Here is a 19,799-nt window from a genome sequence, read left to right as displayed (position 1 = left end):
ATTTGAAATTAAAAAAATTAAAAATTAAAAAAAAAAAAGACAAATTTGAGAATTGGGATATTTAAAAAAAAAAAAAAGAGAAGAGTCATATTTAAACTAACAGTACTAAAAGAACATGCTCCTTACGTTTAGATTATTAAGATTTAAAAGCTATGATTGAAGTAACTATAAATATCTCATTTTTTTCGACATTTTTTTTGAAATAAAAATGGGTTTTGACCGTAAAGTAAGTTCGATTGAAAAATTTTAGGCTTAATAATTAAAAATCCAAAATTTTTAATTTTGGTTTTAGCCTTAATTTTGATTTTGGTTTTTTTAATTTTAATTTTTATTATATTTAGTCAAAGAATCAAAAAGTCAAAAGTAAAAAAAAAAATTCAAAAGTCAAAAGAAAAAGGGGGAAAATAAGAAAAGTAAAAAACGTGAGATTATTATGGATTTAAATTTGATTTTAAGAATTAATTAAATCAAATCACACAAATTAATTCATTAAATTAATCATAATGAAATTACAAAATCAATTTGATTTAGTTTTCAAATTAAAAGGGATTCAACAGAAGCAATTACGAGCAAGCAAATAAGCAATGAACCAGACATAAAACAATTAGAATGTGGAAATTTTTTAGGTTCTAAGTTTTTGGTTGTTTTTTAATTTTTGGAGTCTTACTTGAGTTTTTGGGATTTTTGGATTTTGGGTATTCAATTATGAAGTTCTTAAGATTGGGTATAGGGTTCAATTCTTAGTGTTTTGAAAGAAAAGATGGAAACTAAAAACAAAAGCTTGGACTTGGATTTTTTATTAGCACTAAATGATGCTGTTTTAGCAAATCCTCTAACCCACGTGCGACTTAAATTGGATCTGTGCGTTGACCCATTTTTTACCCGCCTAATTCGCATGTTTTCCTTTTTCTTTTTTCATTTATTTTTTGTTTGATTTTTATTTATATATATTATTTTAATTATTGATTGAATTAATGTGATAAAAAGAAACTTTAAAGAAATTTTGAAGAATTTCATAATAAAATTTTGTAACAAAAAATTATCTTTCAATCCTATCAAACTATTGGAGGATTTAAATCTTATCAAACTATTAGAAAACTTAATGAATTTTCTTGGAAAAATAGTTTTCATAAAATCCTACCAATATATTGAAGGATAATATTTGACAAAAAATCTTACAAATATATTAAAAGATATTTCTAAAAATAAATTATTTTTATAAAAATTAGATTTTGAATATCTGATGATAGAATTATTGAAAGCGTTGCAAATAGAAATTTCTATATAAATTCTTAGGTGAGAAAATCTTTTCTAAATTTTACTAAAGTATTGAAGAATTTAGATAAAAATTTTCGATACCAAGGTTCCAAATCTCATTATCACAAATAAAAGTTTTTTACAAAAAAATCTGATGACAAAGCTTCTTCAAAGTGGGACACTAATCTTCATGAATATTTCGGAGGTAAGAAAATTATCTTAAATTACTACCAAATTATTGGAATAATTTTAAGATCAATTTTTAATAATTAAATTATTTGACAAATTATAAAGATGTTTTAAGGCTTGAATAATTTGAAATAAAACTAGTACCATCTTTTAGATGGGCGTGCTAAAAGTGTTATAACCTTACTAACATGAAACAACACTTTCGAACCTAAATTTGGTTTTGTAAATTAAAATATATTATTTAAAGATATCTAAGTCAAGTTTAGGGCTTCTCTTTAAAATGTGACAAATTTAGTTAGGTGGTCAATCACATTTAAATAAAAAAGATTGGTTGTGACTCCTTAAGTTTCTATCTAGCAATAGGTCTTCAGATTTATATGTTATAATAGTTTGGCAACTCCATTGGAGAATGCTGATAGTCAAGCCAATAAATGATTTCTTATTATCCAAGCCTAATTTAATAAATTTAAGATTTTTTTATTTATTTTTGTCTGTGTTTTATTTATTGATTTATTATTATTATTTTATATCTATCATTCATTTGCATACGTATAACATAAGCTCTACACTCGAGCTTCGTCTTTTATGAGGGAGTAAAGTACTTGCACTTTCGTGAGATTCATGTCTCCGTATGGGTTTGTGAAATAATCTCACTTAAATTGAATTATTTTTGCTTGTAACCTATGATTGGTGAAGATCAAGGTGCTTTACTAGTTTATAATGGATAATGCTATAAAGACAGTTTATGAACCCTTAGATTGTCAAACCTTTGAACCTAGCATGCAAATAAACCCTAAAGGTTTGAACTTAAGTTAGATTCATACCTTCCATTGTGTTAGAAAATCTTAAATAGGACACATAATGGGATACTTATTTTGCTTGTAAATTTATATATTGTTCTTCGTATAAACCTTAAAGGTTTGAACTTAAGTTAGAGCCATGCTTTTTCTTGTGTTAAAAAATCCTAAATATGACACATGATGAGACATTTATTTTGCTTGTAAATTTATATATTATTCTTTTATATATTATTTGCATACTAACCCTTTATATTATTCTTTATATATATTATGTTTTTTTTTTTTGTATATATTATGTGCATACTAACCCTTTTCTTTTACTATGCATGTATTCACATAATTAGATTGATCACAAGGAGTAATTGCCATAAAATAATTTTAACAAAAAGAATATTAGTTACATATATGGAAAGCTTAGCAAATTTTTTTATTAGCCTGAAAAGGAAACCCAAAGAGTTGGAGCTTGCAAACAAGAGGCTAAAAAGGGATGTTTGTTCCTTACCTTAACGTAACACAGTCATCCACCACTCGAGAATTGGCCTAACTTTTGAAAGAAAATGAACAATTGCAAGCAAAGCCACAAAAAAGTGAGGAAGCAGTCTCTAAGGCATTAAAGCACATCCAAATGTTGAATAAGGTTGTAGTTGAAATTGGAAAACAAATGAGAACTATGAAGAAAGAATGTGAGCAAGTAAAAGAGATATATGCGAGAATACATGACCAGTTGGAGTACCTATTTGTCCAAATCACTATGGCTACTTAAAAAACCAATAACATGGTAAAAAGGTTGAAGAATGGAAAACAAGAGTGACACCAATGGGAGCACATGGTCGAGAACTGTTAGATTTTCTTAATGAAGTGCAAAGTCAATATTGACAAATTAGGGATTTATTTCCTTAATAAATTCTAGACTTTTTATAGATATAATATTGGATTTGGTTAGAAATAAGTTTTAATTCAATAAAGATTCTCTTTGTTAATAATTATTATGTGGTAAATCCTCCTTATTGCATTGCGCTAAAAACCATAATTGCAAGATACTGTTGATCCTTTGTATTTTCCCGGTTATAGTCCATATCAGGTCTAGTTCACTTAAGGAATTGCTCTACAACAATTCACATTCCTTACAATATATACCTATCATGAGATTTTTTTTACGCCAACTCAAGGGCAATTTCAAAGTTTTGTTAATCTTGTCTTTATTAGAAAAGCAATACAATCAGTATAAGTCCCTAACTTAGATGACCCAAAGAAGAAGGAAAAGCTGAAGCTAAAGGCAGTTGAAAGTTTAAAGGACTCAACAGTTGAGTAAAAAATGAACCTGTTGGAAGAGAGGTTACGAGCAGTTAAGGGATAAACTTTTATTGCTTCATGAATGCTTTTAGACTTAGATGTTGTGATTCCTCTAAAATTTAAGGTTTTGAAGTTCAAGAAGTTTGATGGTAATAAGTTTTTGATCACACATGTCATTATGTATTGTCAAAAAATGACTACTTACACCAGTGATAGAAATTGTATATGTATGTGTTTGAAGAAAACTTTATTGGCTTAACTGCAAGGTGATATATCCAGTTAGACCAAACTCACATCCATTCTTAGGAGAAGCTTGCTTGGGCATTTGTTAATTAGTATCATCATATCATTGACTTGGTCCTTAATCGTCTTTCTTTATAAAGCATAAAGAAAAAGGTAACAGAATCCTTTAAAGAATATGCCTAATAGTGAAGGGATATAACTGCTTAAATTCAACAACTTCTGATTGAGTAAGAGACTATAGTACTGTTTGTTAATACTTTGAAGGTACCTTATTATGAAAAAATGATAAAGAACATAACTAAAAACTTTGTTGACATAGTGATCATAGGAGAGATTATTAAAAATATCATTAAGAGTGGTAAGCATGAGAAAAGAAAGGCCAGTAGTACCAAAAAATATGGATGATTAAAAAAAAAAGTTAAAACCTAAGCTGTGAGTTTTGAGGGGCAACAATTCAAAAGCTATATTCTATATCCAGTAGCTACTTACTACCTTGTAGTTAATAATATTGCACAAGTCCTTTATCAATTTGTTCCATAATCAGCTTACCCACTTGTATACTAACTAGCCTTTCAAACACCTGTACATGGACCTAATTTTGTCACTACACCAATTTTAAGGCCTAATAACCAAATAAATGATTTGATAAGATCTAGGAACAACTAAAAGAGAGCTCATATTGATCCTATTTTCATAACATATATTGAGCTATTCTCAGAATCAATCAATAATGACCTGGTATCTCTAGTTGATTTGAAATTATTGAAGCTACCCTATCTCAAATGATACAATGTTAATATCACATGTATTTATCATAATAGAAATATGAGTCAGTCTATAAAAACTTGCTTTGTTTTTAAGCACAAAGTGTAAAGTTTGATCCGAACGAGCTCAGTAAGCTTCAATTAATCAAAAAAGTTGAATGTCAATAAAGACTATTTGCCTAATTACCCAAAGACATAATTTTAGGAAGGATATGAAAAGGTTGATTGGAACTGCTTGTCATTTTAAAATTTTTTTTAAATAATGATCTTTTTATATACTAGGATTTTATTTTATTTCTTATCATTTTAATAAAAGTGGCATATATGATGCATTTTCAGGATATTTCTTCTTTTATGTGAATCATCATTATATGCTTTTACTTTTTCATATCTTTTTCTATGCCCATTCTCTGATTTTAAATAATAAATGTTCAAACAGTCATGATAATAATTCAATATTTAATTTTTAAAGTATTATTCATGTTGATATGATCGATAAGTTGATATTGTTAATCTATTGGGAGATAGTCTGGCAAATAATTTCATGTATTGAAAGATGAACATAATACAGTATGTGATCTTTGTAATGGTTCATTACAAGTTTGTTCTTAGTCAATAAATGTTTTTCATTGAAAGTATTCATATTTGAGATAAAAAAATGATTATCTTTCTTCTACCTTTTACATAAAGAGTAAAATTATCTTTTACTACTCTATTTGAGCTTGTTGAAAATTTCTTTTAAGAAACCCTAACTAAGAATTATCTTCACATTAGGAGCAAAGTTTGAGAAGTTTAAATAGTGAAGATTTTTAATGATTTTAGGGGCAAAACACTTTTGTGCTCAGATCTTTATTAAAAATTGATGAAAAGAGTAAAAAAATATATAAAAAATGAAAAAAAAGAGGAAAGAATGAAAAAAGAAGGGAAAAAAAGATAAAATTGATGGGGCAAAATGTTAAGGTATTTTTTATAAAAAGAAATTATCTTTGGTTTGATTACCCTTCAAATATATTTTGGGCTTATTTTATCTATTCTTTTCACAAACCCTTACCTTAACCTATATTACGTACCTTAAAAAGTTTATTTTAATCAAATATGAATACTTGAATTAAAGAATAATGAATTGAACTAAGCTAGATTTGTAGTTAGATTATTTGCGATTTTGATTGAAATATCATTGATGGATCAATAGGAAAGAGAAATGAAAAGAATATAAGAAAAAGATATGCAAAAAAGAAAAAAAAGACTTAAACTGAAAATCTAAAAGGATGATTTAAGTAAAAATAAAACTTGAGAAAATAGCTCCATTTGAAGATCCCAAGAATATGGATGATGATAGGCTTAAAGATCGAGAATATTAATAGAATATGTTTTTTAGAAAGAATTTTGAGTTAGTGTTCAAAATTATTTGAACAGTTATTATTCTGGATATTAATATCCTATTTAAATAGCCATAGTATTTTGCTTTTGTTCATTTTGATTTGTTCTTAACCAGATTTCCTTGCAATAATGAATATATATTTTTCTTGTTATCTACCAAGTGTGCATCCTTTGAATAAATTGAAAAAATATATCATTTTTATCATGAATTGTAATAATGATAAATAAGTAAATGATAATGCCATAAAAGATTTTTCCATTCCTTTGAAAGAAATTCATGATGATAAAAGTGAAAGAAGCCTGAAAAAATGATTTGAAAAGGGCAAATGAGATAACCCAGTGATAAATTGGTAAATAAAACATGTAAGACGAAACCAGATGTGAAAAATAACATGGATCAGTTGAAAAAATTTGTTTTGAGATTATTTGTATTGAGAAGCTAAGAAGGAATATATGAGATGGTGGGGTCTTGAGAATCTTATTACCACAATTGAAATTTCATGGCATTGATTTAGATATATCTACCTTACATACATTGTGTTTGCATTATTGTTTTAACAAGTACATGTACATAATTTGGTGAATATTTGAATCTTTGTTTTGATAATTACATTTGCATAATCGTTAGGGTATGCATTTGCATCATGTAGTGAATATTTGAATCATGGTATGCCATCTATATTATTGTTTAGGACATGCATTTACATCATTTAGTGAGAATCTGGATTGTTGTATTTGCTTCATTTAAAAGGCATTTGCATTATTATCATAACATTTAGTGCATACAAGATTTTGACCTTGTTGAGAGAAAATATTTAACTTTTGAATCATTGAATGAAGAAGATCCTTCATGATTAGCCTTTGTTTAAAAGAGTTTTTTTTTTTTTTTTTGTAAAAATAACCAATGATTTATAAGACCTCTAAGCGTAATTACTAAAGTTTTTCGAATGACAATCTTTAAAATTTTGATTGTGAATCTCTAAAATTTATTGAATCTGAATCTTTAAAATTTTGGATACAAAATTCTAAAATTTTTTGAATAAGAATCTTTTGGATGTGAAATATTAAAGTTTTCGAATGTGAATCTTTGAAATTGTGAATGTGAATCCCTAAGTTTTTCAAATGAAAATATTTAACTTTTGGGTTTGAATCTCTACAATTTTCAAATGAGAATCTTTAAATTTTGGATGTGAGCCTTGAAATATTTGATGTGAATCCATGAATGTTTCAAATATAAAACTTTAAATTTTAGATGTGAGCCACTACAAAAAATCTTTTGATTGTGAATCTTTGAATCTTGTATGTGAATTTAGAAATTTGGATGCGGATTCCTCAAAAATTACAATTGCGAATCTTTAAGTTCTTATGAATCTGAAAATTTTTACAAAACTGAAATTCTTGCTAATCTAAAATTCTTGTGAATTTGAAATTCTTGTGAAATTGAATTTCTTACTAATCTGAGTTCTTATGAAATTGAAATTCTTACAAATTTGAAATTCTTGCTGTAGATGTATTTGGTTCAGGCTCAAACCGATTGGGCCTAATTTAGTCAATCCTAAATTAGTCTAAACCCCCTTTTATTTTTTTTTTATATAATTTTTAATTTTATTGTTAGATTTTATCTTTATTCATTTGTATATATCTAATGTTGATTATTTAGTTATTTGTTATTAGTTTTTTATTTGATTTTTATTTTTGATTTTATTAATTTATCTTTAGTTTTTATATTATCTGATTAGGTTTTTTTTGTAAAAAAAGAGTAATTGCAAATAGATGATTATCTGAGAAATTTTTAGATGAGAAAATATTTTTAATTTTGGCCCCAATAGTAGAAGAATTAGATATATTTCAATAAAACAAAAATTTAACTGTAAAAAAGCAAATGTTTAAGTTTTTCAAAGACGAAGCCTCTTTAAGAAAATAAATGAGATTCTTAAAAACTTTTGAAGTGAGAAAGTATTTTTTAGGAAAATTGCTAGATTGATGGAGAAATCTTAGAAATTATTTTTAATATTTAAATATTAAAATTTAAGAAAAGACCATTAGAATCAAAGGTATTTAGGATAATTTAAGATTAAATGGTACCATATCTGAATTAGCGTTGTGGGGGTGCTATGACTTTTTTGCATGTAATTAAATTTTCGAACTTAGTTCTGAAACATAGATCAGAACATATTCTTTTAGGAATTCTTAGTCAAACTTAAGATATTTTTAAAAGGATAGATTCATCGAGGTAACCAATCACATTTAGATAAAAAAGATTTGTGGTAACTCATTTAGTTATGTCTAGCTATAGGTCCACGAATTTATATGTTATGACACTTGTGAATCTGAAATTTTTGTGAAACTGAATTTTTTACGAATCTAAAAATTCTTGCGAAATTAAAAATTTTGAAAATCTAAAATTTTTGCAAATCTTTAAATTTTTATAAATCTAAGTTCTTGAAAATTTAAAAATTCTTGTGAAATTGAAATTCTTAAAAATTTAAAATTCTTGTGAATCTTTAAAATTTTGTAAATTTGAATTTTTGCGAACCTGAATTCTTGCGACTATAAAATTCTTACGAATCTAAAATTCTTGCGAACTTGAAATTCTTATGAATCTGAAAGTTTTATGAATTTTTAAATTCTTATGAATCTGAAATTTTTGTGAATTTAAAATTCTTGCGAATCTAAAAGCCTGCAAACTTGATATTATTTTGAATTTGGATTCTTGTAAACTTGAAATTCTTGCGAATCTGAAAGTCTTGGGGAGCTAAAATTTTTGCGAATCTAAAACCTTTGTAAAACTTGAAATCTTTGCGAATCTAGAACCTCTGCCAAACTTAGAATCAATAAAAAACTTTGTATAATTTAGTTATTTGTTATTGGTTTTTTATTTGTTTTTTATTTTTGATTTTATTAATTTATCTTTAGTTTTTATATTATCCGATAAGGTTTTTTTTTTTTAAAGAGTAATTGCAAATCGATGATTATCTCAGAAATTTCTAAATGAGAAAATATATCTAATTTTGGCCCCATGGTGAAAGAATTGAATATGTTTCAATAAAATAAAATTTTAACAAAAAAAGTAATGTTTAAGTTTTTTTTATGATAGAGCCTCTTTAAGAAAACAAATGAGAATTTTGAATACTCTTGAAGTAAGAAAGTATTTTTAGGAAAATTTTCAGATTGATGGAGAAATCTTAGAAATTATTTTCAATATTTAAATATTAAAATTTAATAAAAGACTTAGAATAAAAAGGTATTTATGATAATTTAAGATTAAATGGTACCATTTCTGGATTAGTGTTGTGGGGATGCTATGACTTTTCTTGCACGTAATTGAACTTTCGAACTTAGTTCTAAAACACAAATCAGAACTTATTCTTTTAGGGACCCTTAGTTAAGCTTAGGTCATTTTTAAAATGATAGATTTACCTAGGTGACCAATCACACTTAGATAAAAAAGATTAGTGACAAATCTTTTAGTTATGTCTAGTTATAGGTCCACAAATTTATATGTTATGACACTTGCAAATATGAAATTCTTGTGAAATTAAATTTTTTGTGAATCTAAAAATTCTTGCGAAACTGAAAATTTTGAGAATTTGAAATTTTTGTAAATCTTTAAATTCTTACAAATTTGAGTTCTTGAAATTTTGAAAATTCTTGCGAAATTGAAATTTTTAAAAATTTGAAATTCTTACGAATCTTTAAATTCTTGTGAACTTGAATTCTTACAAATATAAAATTCTTACGAATTTAAAATTCTTGCGAATCTAAAATCCTTACAAATCTGAAAGTTTTACGAATCTTTAAATTCTTGTGAATTTGAAATTTTTTTAAAGTTAAAATTCTTGCGAATTTGAAAGTCTTGGGGAGCTAAAATTTTTTGAATTTGGAACCTTTGTAAAACTTGAAATATTTACGAATCTAGAACCTCTGTCAAACTTGAAATCTTTGTGAATCTGGAACTTATGAAAATCTTGAAATTTTTGCTAATTTAGAATCTTGTAATCTTTCAACTCTTTTTATGGAACCTTGTGAATTTATGAATTTATTGACGAACCCTTAAATTTTCAAATTGTGAATATTTGGATTTCAAGTTAAAAATTTTTAATTCTCTGGACCTAAATGAAATGGATGTCTTTTGATCTTTGTATAATTTTTGTTTTATAGAAAATGCATAAAGAGGGACAACTATAAATACCCTATTTGTTTTAAATTTTTTTTGTGATTGAAATGGGTTTTGACCGTAAAATAGGCCTAATAGAAAAACTTTTGAAAATTTTAATTTTGGTTTTAGTCTTAATTTTGATTTTGGTTTTTTAATTTTAGTTTTTATTATTTTTGGTCAAAGAGTCAAAAAGTTAAAAGTAATAAAAAAAGTCAAAAGTAAAAAAAAAAAAAGGGAAAATAAGAAAAGTAAAAAACGTGAGATTATTGTGGATTCAATTTTGAATTCAATTTTGAGAATTAATCAAATTAAATCACACAAATTAATTCATAGAATTAATCATAATGAAATCATATAATCGAGTTGATTTAGTTTCCAAATTAAAAAAGATTTAATCCCTACAAATAAAAGAATCACGATCAAGCAAAGGGGGGCAATGAACCAGACATAAAGCAATTACAACGTTGAAATTTTCTAGGTTTTGAGTTTCTAGATTTTTAGGATCTTACTTGAGTTTCTAGGATTTTTGGGTTTTGAGTTTCTAGGTATTCAATTTTTAAGTTCTTAAGATTGGTTTTAGGATTCAATTCTTAGTGTTTTGAAAATAGTTTTGGGTCTTGGGGAATTTTAATTTGATTTCAGGATATGTTGAAAGGTTTTTGGGTTTTCTATTTTGTTTGAATTTTGAAAGTTCTTGGGATTGTTGGATTTGATTCTTGGGTTTGAATTCGATCCTGAATTTTTTAAATTTGTTTGGGATTCTTGAGATTTTTGAATTTAGGAAAATTTTGATTTTTTTGGGTTTAGATTGAGTTTCTAGGTTTTTGAAAGAATTTCTAGGAATTTCTATTAAAATTTTTTGTTGTGTTTGAATTTTTGGACCAAAATCATAGTGGCCGAAGGAATTCACAGTGGTTGGGTTTTGGAATTCACGATGGTTTATGGGTTGTGTTGAAATTTTTGGAGCTTTTTGAATTTTTCAATGTTGGTGTCTGGAATTTTGGTTGTGTTCTTAGTTCTCCAGTTGAACTTTTAGAGAGAAGTCAAAAACAAAAATTGAACTAAAGGGAAAACCAGAGAAGGAAACTAAAAATAGAAGCTTGGGCTTGAGTTTTATTTCATCACCAAACAATGTCGTTTTAGCAAACCCTTTAACCCACATGTGACCCGAATTGCATCCACGTGTTGACCCATTTTGTACTCGTTCAATTCGCAAGTTTTTTCTTCTTTTTTTTTTGTTTATTTTTTCTTTTTCTTTTAATTTTAATTTTTTGTTTGATTTTAATTTTTATATTTATTATTTTAATTGTTGATTGAATTAGTGTGATAAGAAAAAAATTTTGAAGAAAATTTGGAGAATTTCATAATAAAATTTTGTAAAAAAATTATTTTTTAATTCTACCAAAGTATTTTGAGGATTTAGATCTCGAATTAAATTTTATCAAATTATTAGATTGCTTAACGAATTTTCTTAAAAAAATAGTTTTCATAAAATCCTACTAATATATTAGAGGATAATATTTAACATAAAATTTTACAATATATTAGAAGATATTTTTGAAAATAAATTATTTTTATAAAAAAATTAGATTTTGAATATTCGATGATAGAATTATTAAGAGTATTGCAAATAACAATCTTTATATAAATTCTTAAGTGAGAAAATCCGTTCTAAATTTTACCAACATATTGAAAAATTTAGATAAGAATTTTCGATACCAAAGTTTTAAATTTCATTATTATAAATAAAATTTTTTTATAACAAAATCTATCGACAAAACCTCTTCAAAGTGGAAACTAATTTCTATGAACACTCCTCAAGCTAGAAAATTATCTTAAGTTACTATTAAACTATTAGAGTAATTTTATTATCAATTTTTAATAATTAAATTATTTGACAAATTATAAAAATATTTTAAGATTTGAATAATTTAAAATCAAACTGGTATCATCATTTAGATAGATGCGGTGAGAGTGCTATATCATTTTTTATACATAACTGTACTTTTGAACCTAAATTTTACTTCATAGATTAGAATATAACATTAAAATATATCTAAATTAAATTTATGACTCTTTTTTAAAATAAGATAGATTTAGTTAGATAATCAATCACACTTAAATAAAAAAAATTAATGACGATTTTTTAAATTTATATATAGTGATATGTACATATGACAATAGCTTACATAATTAATTACAATACTTATTGTTTCAAGTACTAAACATAGCTTTGTGTTTTGGTTCAATTGCTAGAATGAAGATTTTAAAAACTACAGCCAATTGGAGCCCCTAAGTCATACTTGTTTTCTATGCGAAATTCAACCAATGCTATACATGCTTTAATCAAGACTCAAAATACTATTAATAGGGCATGGTTGAGTTCAGGTGATAAAAGTTCAACAATTAGAAAACATCCACTTATCTGAAAATCCCAGCTAAAAAGACTTACTCCTTTCGATCTATTTTTTTTTATCCATTTTTTTATGTTTCAAAATTGTTCTATTTTTTGAACATATAAAATTTTTACCTTTTTGTATATTTTAAAATTATTTTTATGATTTTTTTAATTTTTAAATATTAAAAATCATAGAATTTTAATTTTATAAAAAAATTAAAAATTAATATTAAATATATTAAAATCAAAACTTTTTTTTTAAAATTTCATAAAAATCAATAACACCCAAATAATTTAAAACGAAAAAAAAAAAAATTATGGAACAGTAGTGCCACATGCGATACTCATATCTGCAATACTAACATCAATTTTCACGCCAAGCTCTTTAGTAATTGTAGTGACTTGCTTCACCACATCCGGTGTGCTATACAAATCAATTTATCCCTTGTGGATGCACAGCTCAAATCTGTCCAATGTATTGGTTCCTATACATAGAGAATATATATCTATATCTATATCTCTATATATATATATTTTATGTATAGAATATATAAGAATTCTATAAAAATTTGATATAAATGAAAAATTATCACATTCACATATAGTAAATTTTTTTTTTTAGACTTCACAAGAAGTAAGATTAACAAGATAATCCAAAATTCTTAAGATATAATAAAAATAAAAAATAATTAAAAATATTGAGATATGTAACAATTTTTTATCTTTGCTTATAAAGTTTAAAAAAATTTACTAAATAAAAATAAACTCAATATAAACATGTTATCAAATGTAAACTTATTTTATAAAATTTCCATTTTGTTAATATTTTCATTTACTTTTATTTCTTTTCTTTTTATCTTTTATTCGTATTCTAAAAAAAAAATCTATAAACTATAGGTAAAAAATATCCCAAAAACTTTAGAAATTAACAACTGTACTCTATAATATTTATTTTTGAGTTAATGACTAACAGCTTCTCATCTATATTACCTGTATTAAAAGAATCCCAACGGAATTAAAACATTAACAGCTACCCAACTCTCTTGAATTGAATCTGTTATGGGCTTAAGTGCTGGATAAAATATATGTGAAGGAATTTGGATTTGGAATTATGTGGATCCACAGGAGAATGCATGGTTCTTAATACCTCGTAACTAAATAATAGTTACTGTTTTTGGAATGATGACCGATTTAAATGTAAGAAAAAAGAAGGTTTTTTTTTAACTTTTTTATTTACTTTTTTAATTTATACTATGTATTAAAAACAATCTCACGAGAGTTATTTATTTTTACACGATTGATTTCAATTGGTTTATATTTTTTTTCTTAATTAAAAGAACAATGAAAGAAAAGACCAAATAAAATAAGTTTCCAAAGTTTCAATTAAAACTTGAAAGATTACTTTTATATAAAATAAAAATATATTTATACATTTTTGTTAAAAGAATGGTTCTTGACATATATCCTACCTAAAAATAGGGTTGAAATTTTTTATATTGTTGAAAGTATTAAAGTGTTTTTAATGACTATGAATTGATTAAAAAAATGTAAGCATCTAAAATCGGAAAGGGGAAACACAAATTGAGGAAAAAAGAATATTGAAAAAAATGAAAAGTGGTGATTACATAAAATAAAGGAGTTTGGTTTGACAAGTCGGAGAAAATCATGTTTTTGAACTTACACTAAAAATTAAAGGCATGGTAGGATGTTTAATGATTATTCTTTCTTTTACGGGTGGCAATTTAATAGTGGATTTTACAATTAATTTACAATTTACAATTATTTTATTTTATTTTCTTAAAATGTCGTGATACGAAGTTTTTTATATTTTTATATAATTTAATGTATTTGTTAGAGCACGATGAAAGTAAATAATCTAAATAAATTTAAAATATATGAACTCTTAATTTATTTGTTACATTCGTATAATTATTTTTTATTTTTTTATTATTTGTTGCAGCTCTCTATATATATTTTAGAATAATATTTTTTTAATTTTTTTACTATATTTATTATTATCAATTTTTTTAAAGAATTACACCCTTCAATTACCTCATAAATTAAAAATCTTTAAAGCCGCAATAAAGTGCGAGGTCTCATACTAATTAACTAAATATCAATCAAACTTTAATAAGCAAAGCTAATATCTCATACAATATACCTTCACCACAAGGAGCATTTCTAGTTGTGATACGGATAACTTTTGTCGGCATTCTCACCGGTCCCTAACCCTAAGCTCTCGGCTTTTAGCACCATGCACTAGCTCAATGCAAACTAAAGTTTCACCCAAAATTTCAATCGTAACAAAATCAAAATGTTTTCCACGACATGAACTTAATAAAGTATATTTCTTGACACACATATTACAGTTCCTTTCTAAGTTTTTCATATATATATATATATATATATTTAAAAGTGAGAATTATTTTACGTATTTACTCACATGATTTTTTAAAATCTAATTTAATAAATTTTATGAGTGACTATTTCTTTGTTGTATGTGATGATCTAAAATATAATACAAAAAATTATAAAAATAATATAATTTAAAATTTTAATAATAATTATATATGAATTTAATAAAATAAAAAATATATTTTTATTTTTATATCAATATAAATTATGATAAATAATTTTTATATAAAATATAATAAAATATATAAATTTTAATATTTTATATGATACGAACATATGAATCATATATAACCATAGTTTCTTTTAATAACTGAATAAAAAAAAAAAGAATAAAATGAAAAGTAATTGTTTGAAACAAGTTTGCTTCACGTCCAATGTCAAACGTTTCAAGCTTTGCTGATCCGTTTCTGAGTAATGGGTCAAAACCCAAACTAGTTCTTAAGACCCAAACCCCAATTTTATACTCAAGTCATCCTGGATCAAATATTAGAACCCGACCCATTAAACAGTTTAGTCCAGCAAAAACCCTAACCCTAATAATAAAACTCAGCGCCCCACATATATAACTTCTGCAAAGCTGTCTTTCTTTTTTCCCTGAGAAAAGAGGCAGAAGAGGCCGCAGCTGCGCACTTCCCTTCTCTCACTTCTTCCAGGTTTCCTTATCCCTTTCTCTATTTTTTTCGTATATTTTATATGCAAAAAGCTTGCATTAGAATAGGGAATTTGATTTTTCTTTATTATGGGTTTTCTTTTATTCCTTTTTACTGTAGGATGGTTTCCTTTCATTTTTTTTTGTCTGTTTTGATGCTTGATCTTCGACCAAACAATTTAAAACCCACTAATCTTTGGAGTAAAACCCTTTCCATTTCTGCAATATATCCTTTTACTGGAGTCGTTTTATTTTATCATTGGAAGAGGATTAGACTTCTGTTGCTTTTACATCCTCATTCCAAAGCATTCGCAGACATGAGACCAATTGAAATGCATATAAACGAACGAATGAATCCAGTGACATCTATATCTTGTTTTAGGAATGGCCTTATTTATTCCAAGTTTTGTAAATACTTGTGTGCAAATATCTTCCCCAAGCTGGCTTTAAATAATTTTTTTATGTTAAACTGTTTCTTCTCTAGTCCATGTAAATTTTGAATTCCAGTCCGAATTCCCTTGCTAATGCCACAAGCAACTAGCACTAATTTCTCCCGTACTTGCTTTGTAACTAGCTATGAAGATTTGATCTCTAGCCTCCACTTCTGTATTGCAAAATGAACAGTTCACTGATTGCAATTTTCTGCAGGGGCTGATCCTGCTTTTGGTTGGTAATCTATCGAAAATGGCCATCTATAAGATAATAGAATTGCATGTCTAGGAAGATTGAGCTGAGACCAAATTAACTTGTGCCAGTCTACTTTTACTTGCTTATGCCTTCTTTCATTCCGAATAAATGCTGCTTTATATGTTGCGCCATTAATTCTCCAAATTACACACCCTCTGTGCTGCTGTAAAAATAATTGTGCTATATCTCTCAATTCCAATAACTTTTATCAATTCCAGTTAAAATAGTTGAGAAAAATGGCGTATGCTGCAATGAAGCCGACCAAACCTGGTTTGGAGGAGCCCCAGGAGCAGATTCACAAGATCAGGATCACTCTCTCTTCGAAGAATGTGAAAAACCTTGAGAAGGGTATAATTTTTTGCAAGCTGAAACTATTAAAGTTTCATTTATTATGTTATTGTCCCTATAATTTTGTTATCGAATTTCATGTTTCTTGGTGTAAATTCATATAGGATGTTTCTCATGAGATAATTATTTTGTTTGATTGGTGATATGGATTTAATTGACACACTTATTATTAGTTTGTATAATGTATTTCTGTTTGATTGATAGTTTGTGCTGATTTGGTCCGTGGTGCCAAGGATAAGAGACTGAGGGTTAAGGGACCAGTGAGAATGCCCACCAAGGTTCTTCACATCACCACAAGGAAGTCTCCCTGTGGTGAAGGTATTAACTTACCTTGCATCTCGCCTGCTCTGATGATATTGTGCACAGTTTATGTTACTCGATTTCTTTTATTCAGACCGTTTGCTTGTTATCTTGAAAGCATGTTTTAAATCCGTACTTTGTTCATAACCAATTCTGAATTTCCTTTTTTCTAGTAGTTTGATGTGACGAGAGTAATTTGTTTGGACAATTTACTAAAATATTTGTGCGCTTTTTAGGAACAAACACATGGGATCGATTTGAACTCCGTGTTCACAAGCGAGTTATCGACCTCTTCAGCTCCCCTGATGTGGTCAAGCAGATCACTTCAATCACTATTGAACCTGGTGTTGAGGTGGAGGTAACCATAGCAGATTCTTAAATGTGCCTCACTTTTACTTTACGGCCTTATCTAGTTTTAGTTAATTAGAAGACTTTTGCCAAATATGGCACTCTTTTGCACAAAACTATCCTAAGGTTAAATGAGTGGTTGTAGGGTTTCTTTAGTTTGTGTTTTTCCCATATTAGTGTTGAAGTGAAGATTCTATTCTGTCCTGTGGCGCCAGATTTTGTTTCCCTTTTTATGCCAAAAGATAATGTTTGGATGATTTTATTTAATGTAATATTTGACATTAAATATCATGGAATGAGCTGCTTTATATTCATTCCTTGTTTTAGAGATCCATGAAGGACTGATTTTGTGTGTGGGGGGTCATGAGAAGATCGAACAATTAAATCTTGCCTCTTGTTTTCCATTGGAAATGGCTTTTGCTTTTAGTTGTGTTTGGACTATGTGGGATGGTTATATTATACATGTTTAGGAGTTTTGATTTTTGATAGAGTTGGCTTAGGGGAATAATCTCAATGGAGTTAATAATAGAACATTACATAGTGATGGTGGTTATTGCTCTGAGGTCAGAAACTTGTAGTAAAGAAGCCTGAAGGTTACTCGAGGTGACCACAACATTAGGAACTCGTGCGCTCCATTCCATAGCATGATTATCACTTCATTCTTCAAAATGGTTCTTTTATTACGCTCCTTTTCTTCATAACTAACATAAATGAGGGAATTTCATAATTCGGCCAAACGCCAAAAATGCGGTGCATGCTGCAATAGAAAAAACTATCTATTAAAAGGAATGAAAACTTAATAATTGTTAAAGAGAAAATTATCATTAGGTTTCACCTCAAATAATAAAAAACTATTTATTAGAAGGAATGAACTCTATTTACTGCACAATCCATGTCGGTAGGATCATGCGTATATATCTTTTCTTTTTATCTTTCTTATAGAGGTTTTTTGAAGAAGAGAATTCATCACTGCTTTATTTTTTGTTTTTTGTTTTTTATTACCGGTTATTGGATTTGTTTCGCCTGCTTTTATATCTTCATTTTAATCATCGCAACTTTTATTAGTTGTTTCATTATTTATCATATAGTGATAATAACATTTAAAAAAAAAATATTTTATGATGATTTTCATAAAATTCTTGTAACATTTTTAAAATATTTTAGTTGAAGTTCAGAATCCTTAGAGTATATTGGTGTTTTCAACATTCCATCATTCTTTTATAATAGCTAAATTCTTCTTCTACTTTTTTCATATTTTGTGCTACTTTATTGTAGACATCAAATTTATTCTGTCTTGATCAAATTTGTTATTTTTATTAAATAATAAATAAGATAATAATAATATTATTAAATACAATAATAAAAATTAAATAAAAATACAGAATACAAAGAATACAAAATATTAAAAAAATACAAAATAAGAAAAAGAGAATAGAAAAAAACAAAAAAAAGAGACGATTTGGCACCATTACCACCATGTGCTACCCCTCACCTTTCTGATCATCATACCTTATCACTCATACCATTACCTTCGCTTAAGTTCTTATCACTGTCGAATCAGACAAAAACAATAAAAGGGTCATGGGACTCGTGCTTGCGCTTCCATGCCGTGCTCTGTGCCACTCTCTCAAGCATAAGGCATTGTCGGAGCTCTATAAATAGAGCTCCTGGTCGAACCAGAAAAAAAGAAAAAAAAAAGAGAAAACCTACAAAAAGCTTTTTGCCAGAAAAATAATACAAAAAAAAAAATCCAAAACAATCCCCTAAAATGGGGAACCCATCGCCCAAAAAAAAAATCAAGTTAGAATACAAAATAAATAATAAAAAAAGAGAGAAAAGGTTTTAACCGAAACTTCAAGAGCAGATCTAGGCCGTTTGGGTCACTTTTTGGTGAAAAAAAGGTCAGATCTATGTTCAAGGGTCAAGACGAGTTCGTGGGCATTTTTAAAAATTTTTCGGCACCGACGACAGTGGTCGGAGCTCGCCGCCGACGAGGATCACAGTGGCTATCACGACCGATGGTCATTGACCCCGATCGGGTAGAGAGAGAGGAGGAGAAGAGAAAATGAGAAATTTTTTTTTTTGGGCTTTTATAGAAACTGTCAAAGCCAAAACGACGCCATTTCAATAAACGCCCAAAACGACACCATTTTAAGCACCTATGATCTGCGCGTCAACCCGTGACCCGACCCGAGGTCCGCGTACTCGACCCGTTACCCACTTCTCCATTAGCCTTTGATCGGTTCGATTGAACCGAAATAAAACCGTTGAACGCTATCGAACCGCCAAATCGAACTGCTGAACGCGACCGAACTGTCGGATCGAATCGCGCGTTGACCGAACCGTTGACCGGTCCGATTCAGGTAAAAAAATTTTTTTTTTGAAATTTTAAAAATTTTAAAATTTTTTTTTTTTTAATTTTGTTATTGATATTTATGCATGTTAAAATGTTTAAATTTGCTAGAATAAATTTTTATTGTTTTATAATATTAACAAATAAATAATAAATAATAAAATATATAGTAAAAATTTGTGATAATTTTGTTATTTTTAAAATAAATGTTATAAA

The 19,799-nt window shown here is 27.1% G+C and overlaps 1 protein-coding gene across 1 annotated transcript; it reads left to right on the top strand.

The window, feature by feature from the left end:
* The first annotated feature begins 15,490 nt into the window (after positions 1–15,490).
* LOC111291105 (small ribosomal subunit protein uS10y) lies at positions 15,491–17,544 on the top strand. The gene is made up of 4 exons (XM_022882692.2): positions 15,491–15,551; positions 16,453–16,582; positions 16,787–16,900; positions 17,119–17,544. Exons 2-4 carry the CDS (start codon positions 16,471–16,473, stop codon positions 17,259–17,261), a joined length of 369 nt encoding a protein of 122 aa, XP_022738427.1. The 5' UTR covers positions 15,491–15,551; positions 16,453–16,470; the 3' UTR covers positions 17,262–17,544.
* The last annotated feature ends 2,255 nt before the right edge of the window (positions 17,545–19,799 follow it).

This window comes from Durio zibethinus, chromosome 11 (assembly GCF_047325235.1).
Source record: "Durio zibethinus cultivar Kanyao isolate XHJ-2024 chromosome 11, ASM4732523v1, whole genome shotgun sequence".
Lineage (NCBI taxonomy): Eukaryota > Viridiplantae > Streptophyta > Magnoliopsida > Malvales > Malvaceae > Durio > Durio zibethinus.
The sequence above is the reverse complement of the archived record's forward strand: the minus strand, read 5'-3'. Positions and strand labels throughout refer to the sequence as shown.

Bases quoted from the DNA above. Each gene is read 5' to 3' on its own strand.
- LOC111291105 (XM_022882692.2), top strand. From the start codon at position 16,471: ATGGCGTATGCTGCAATGAAGCCGACCAAACCTGGTTTGGAGGAGCCC. The intron at 16,583-16,786 runs GTATAATTTTTT...TTTGATTGATAG, and splicing joins TGTGAAAAACCTTGAGAAGG to TTTGTGCTGATTTGGTCCGT. The intron at 16,901-17,118 runs GTATTAACTTAC...TGCGCTTTTTAG, and splicing joins GAAGTCTCCCTGTGGTGAAG to GAACAAACACATGGGATCGA.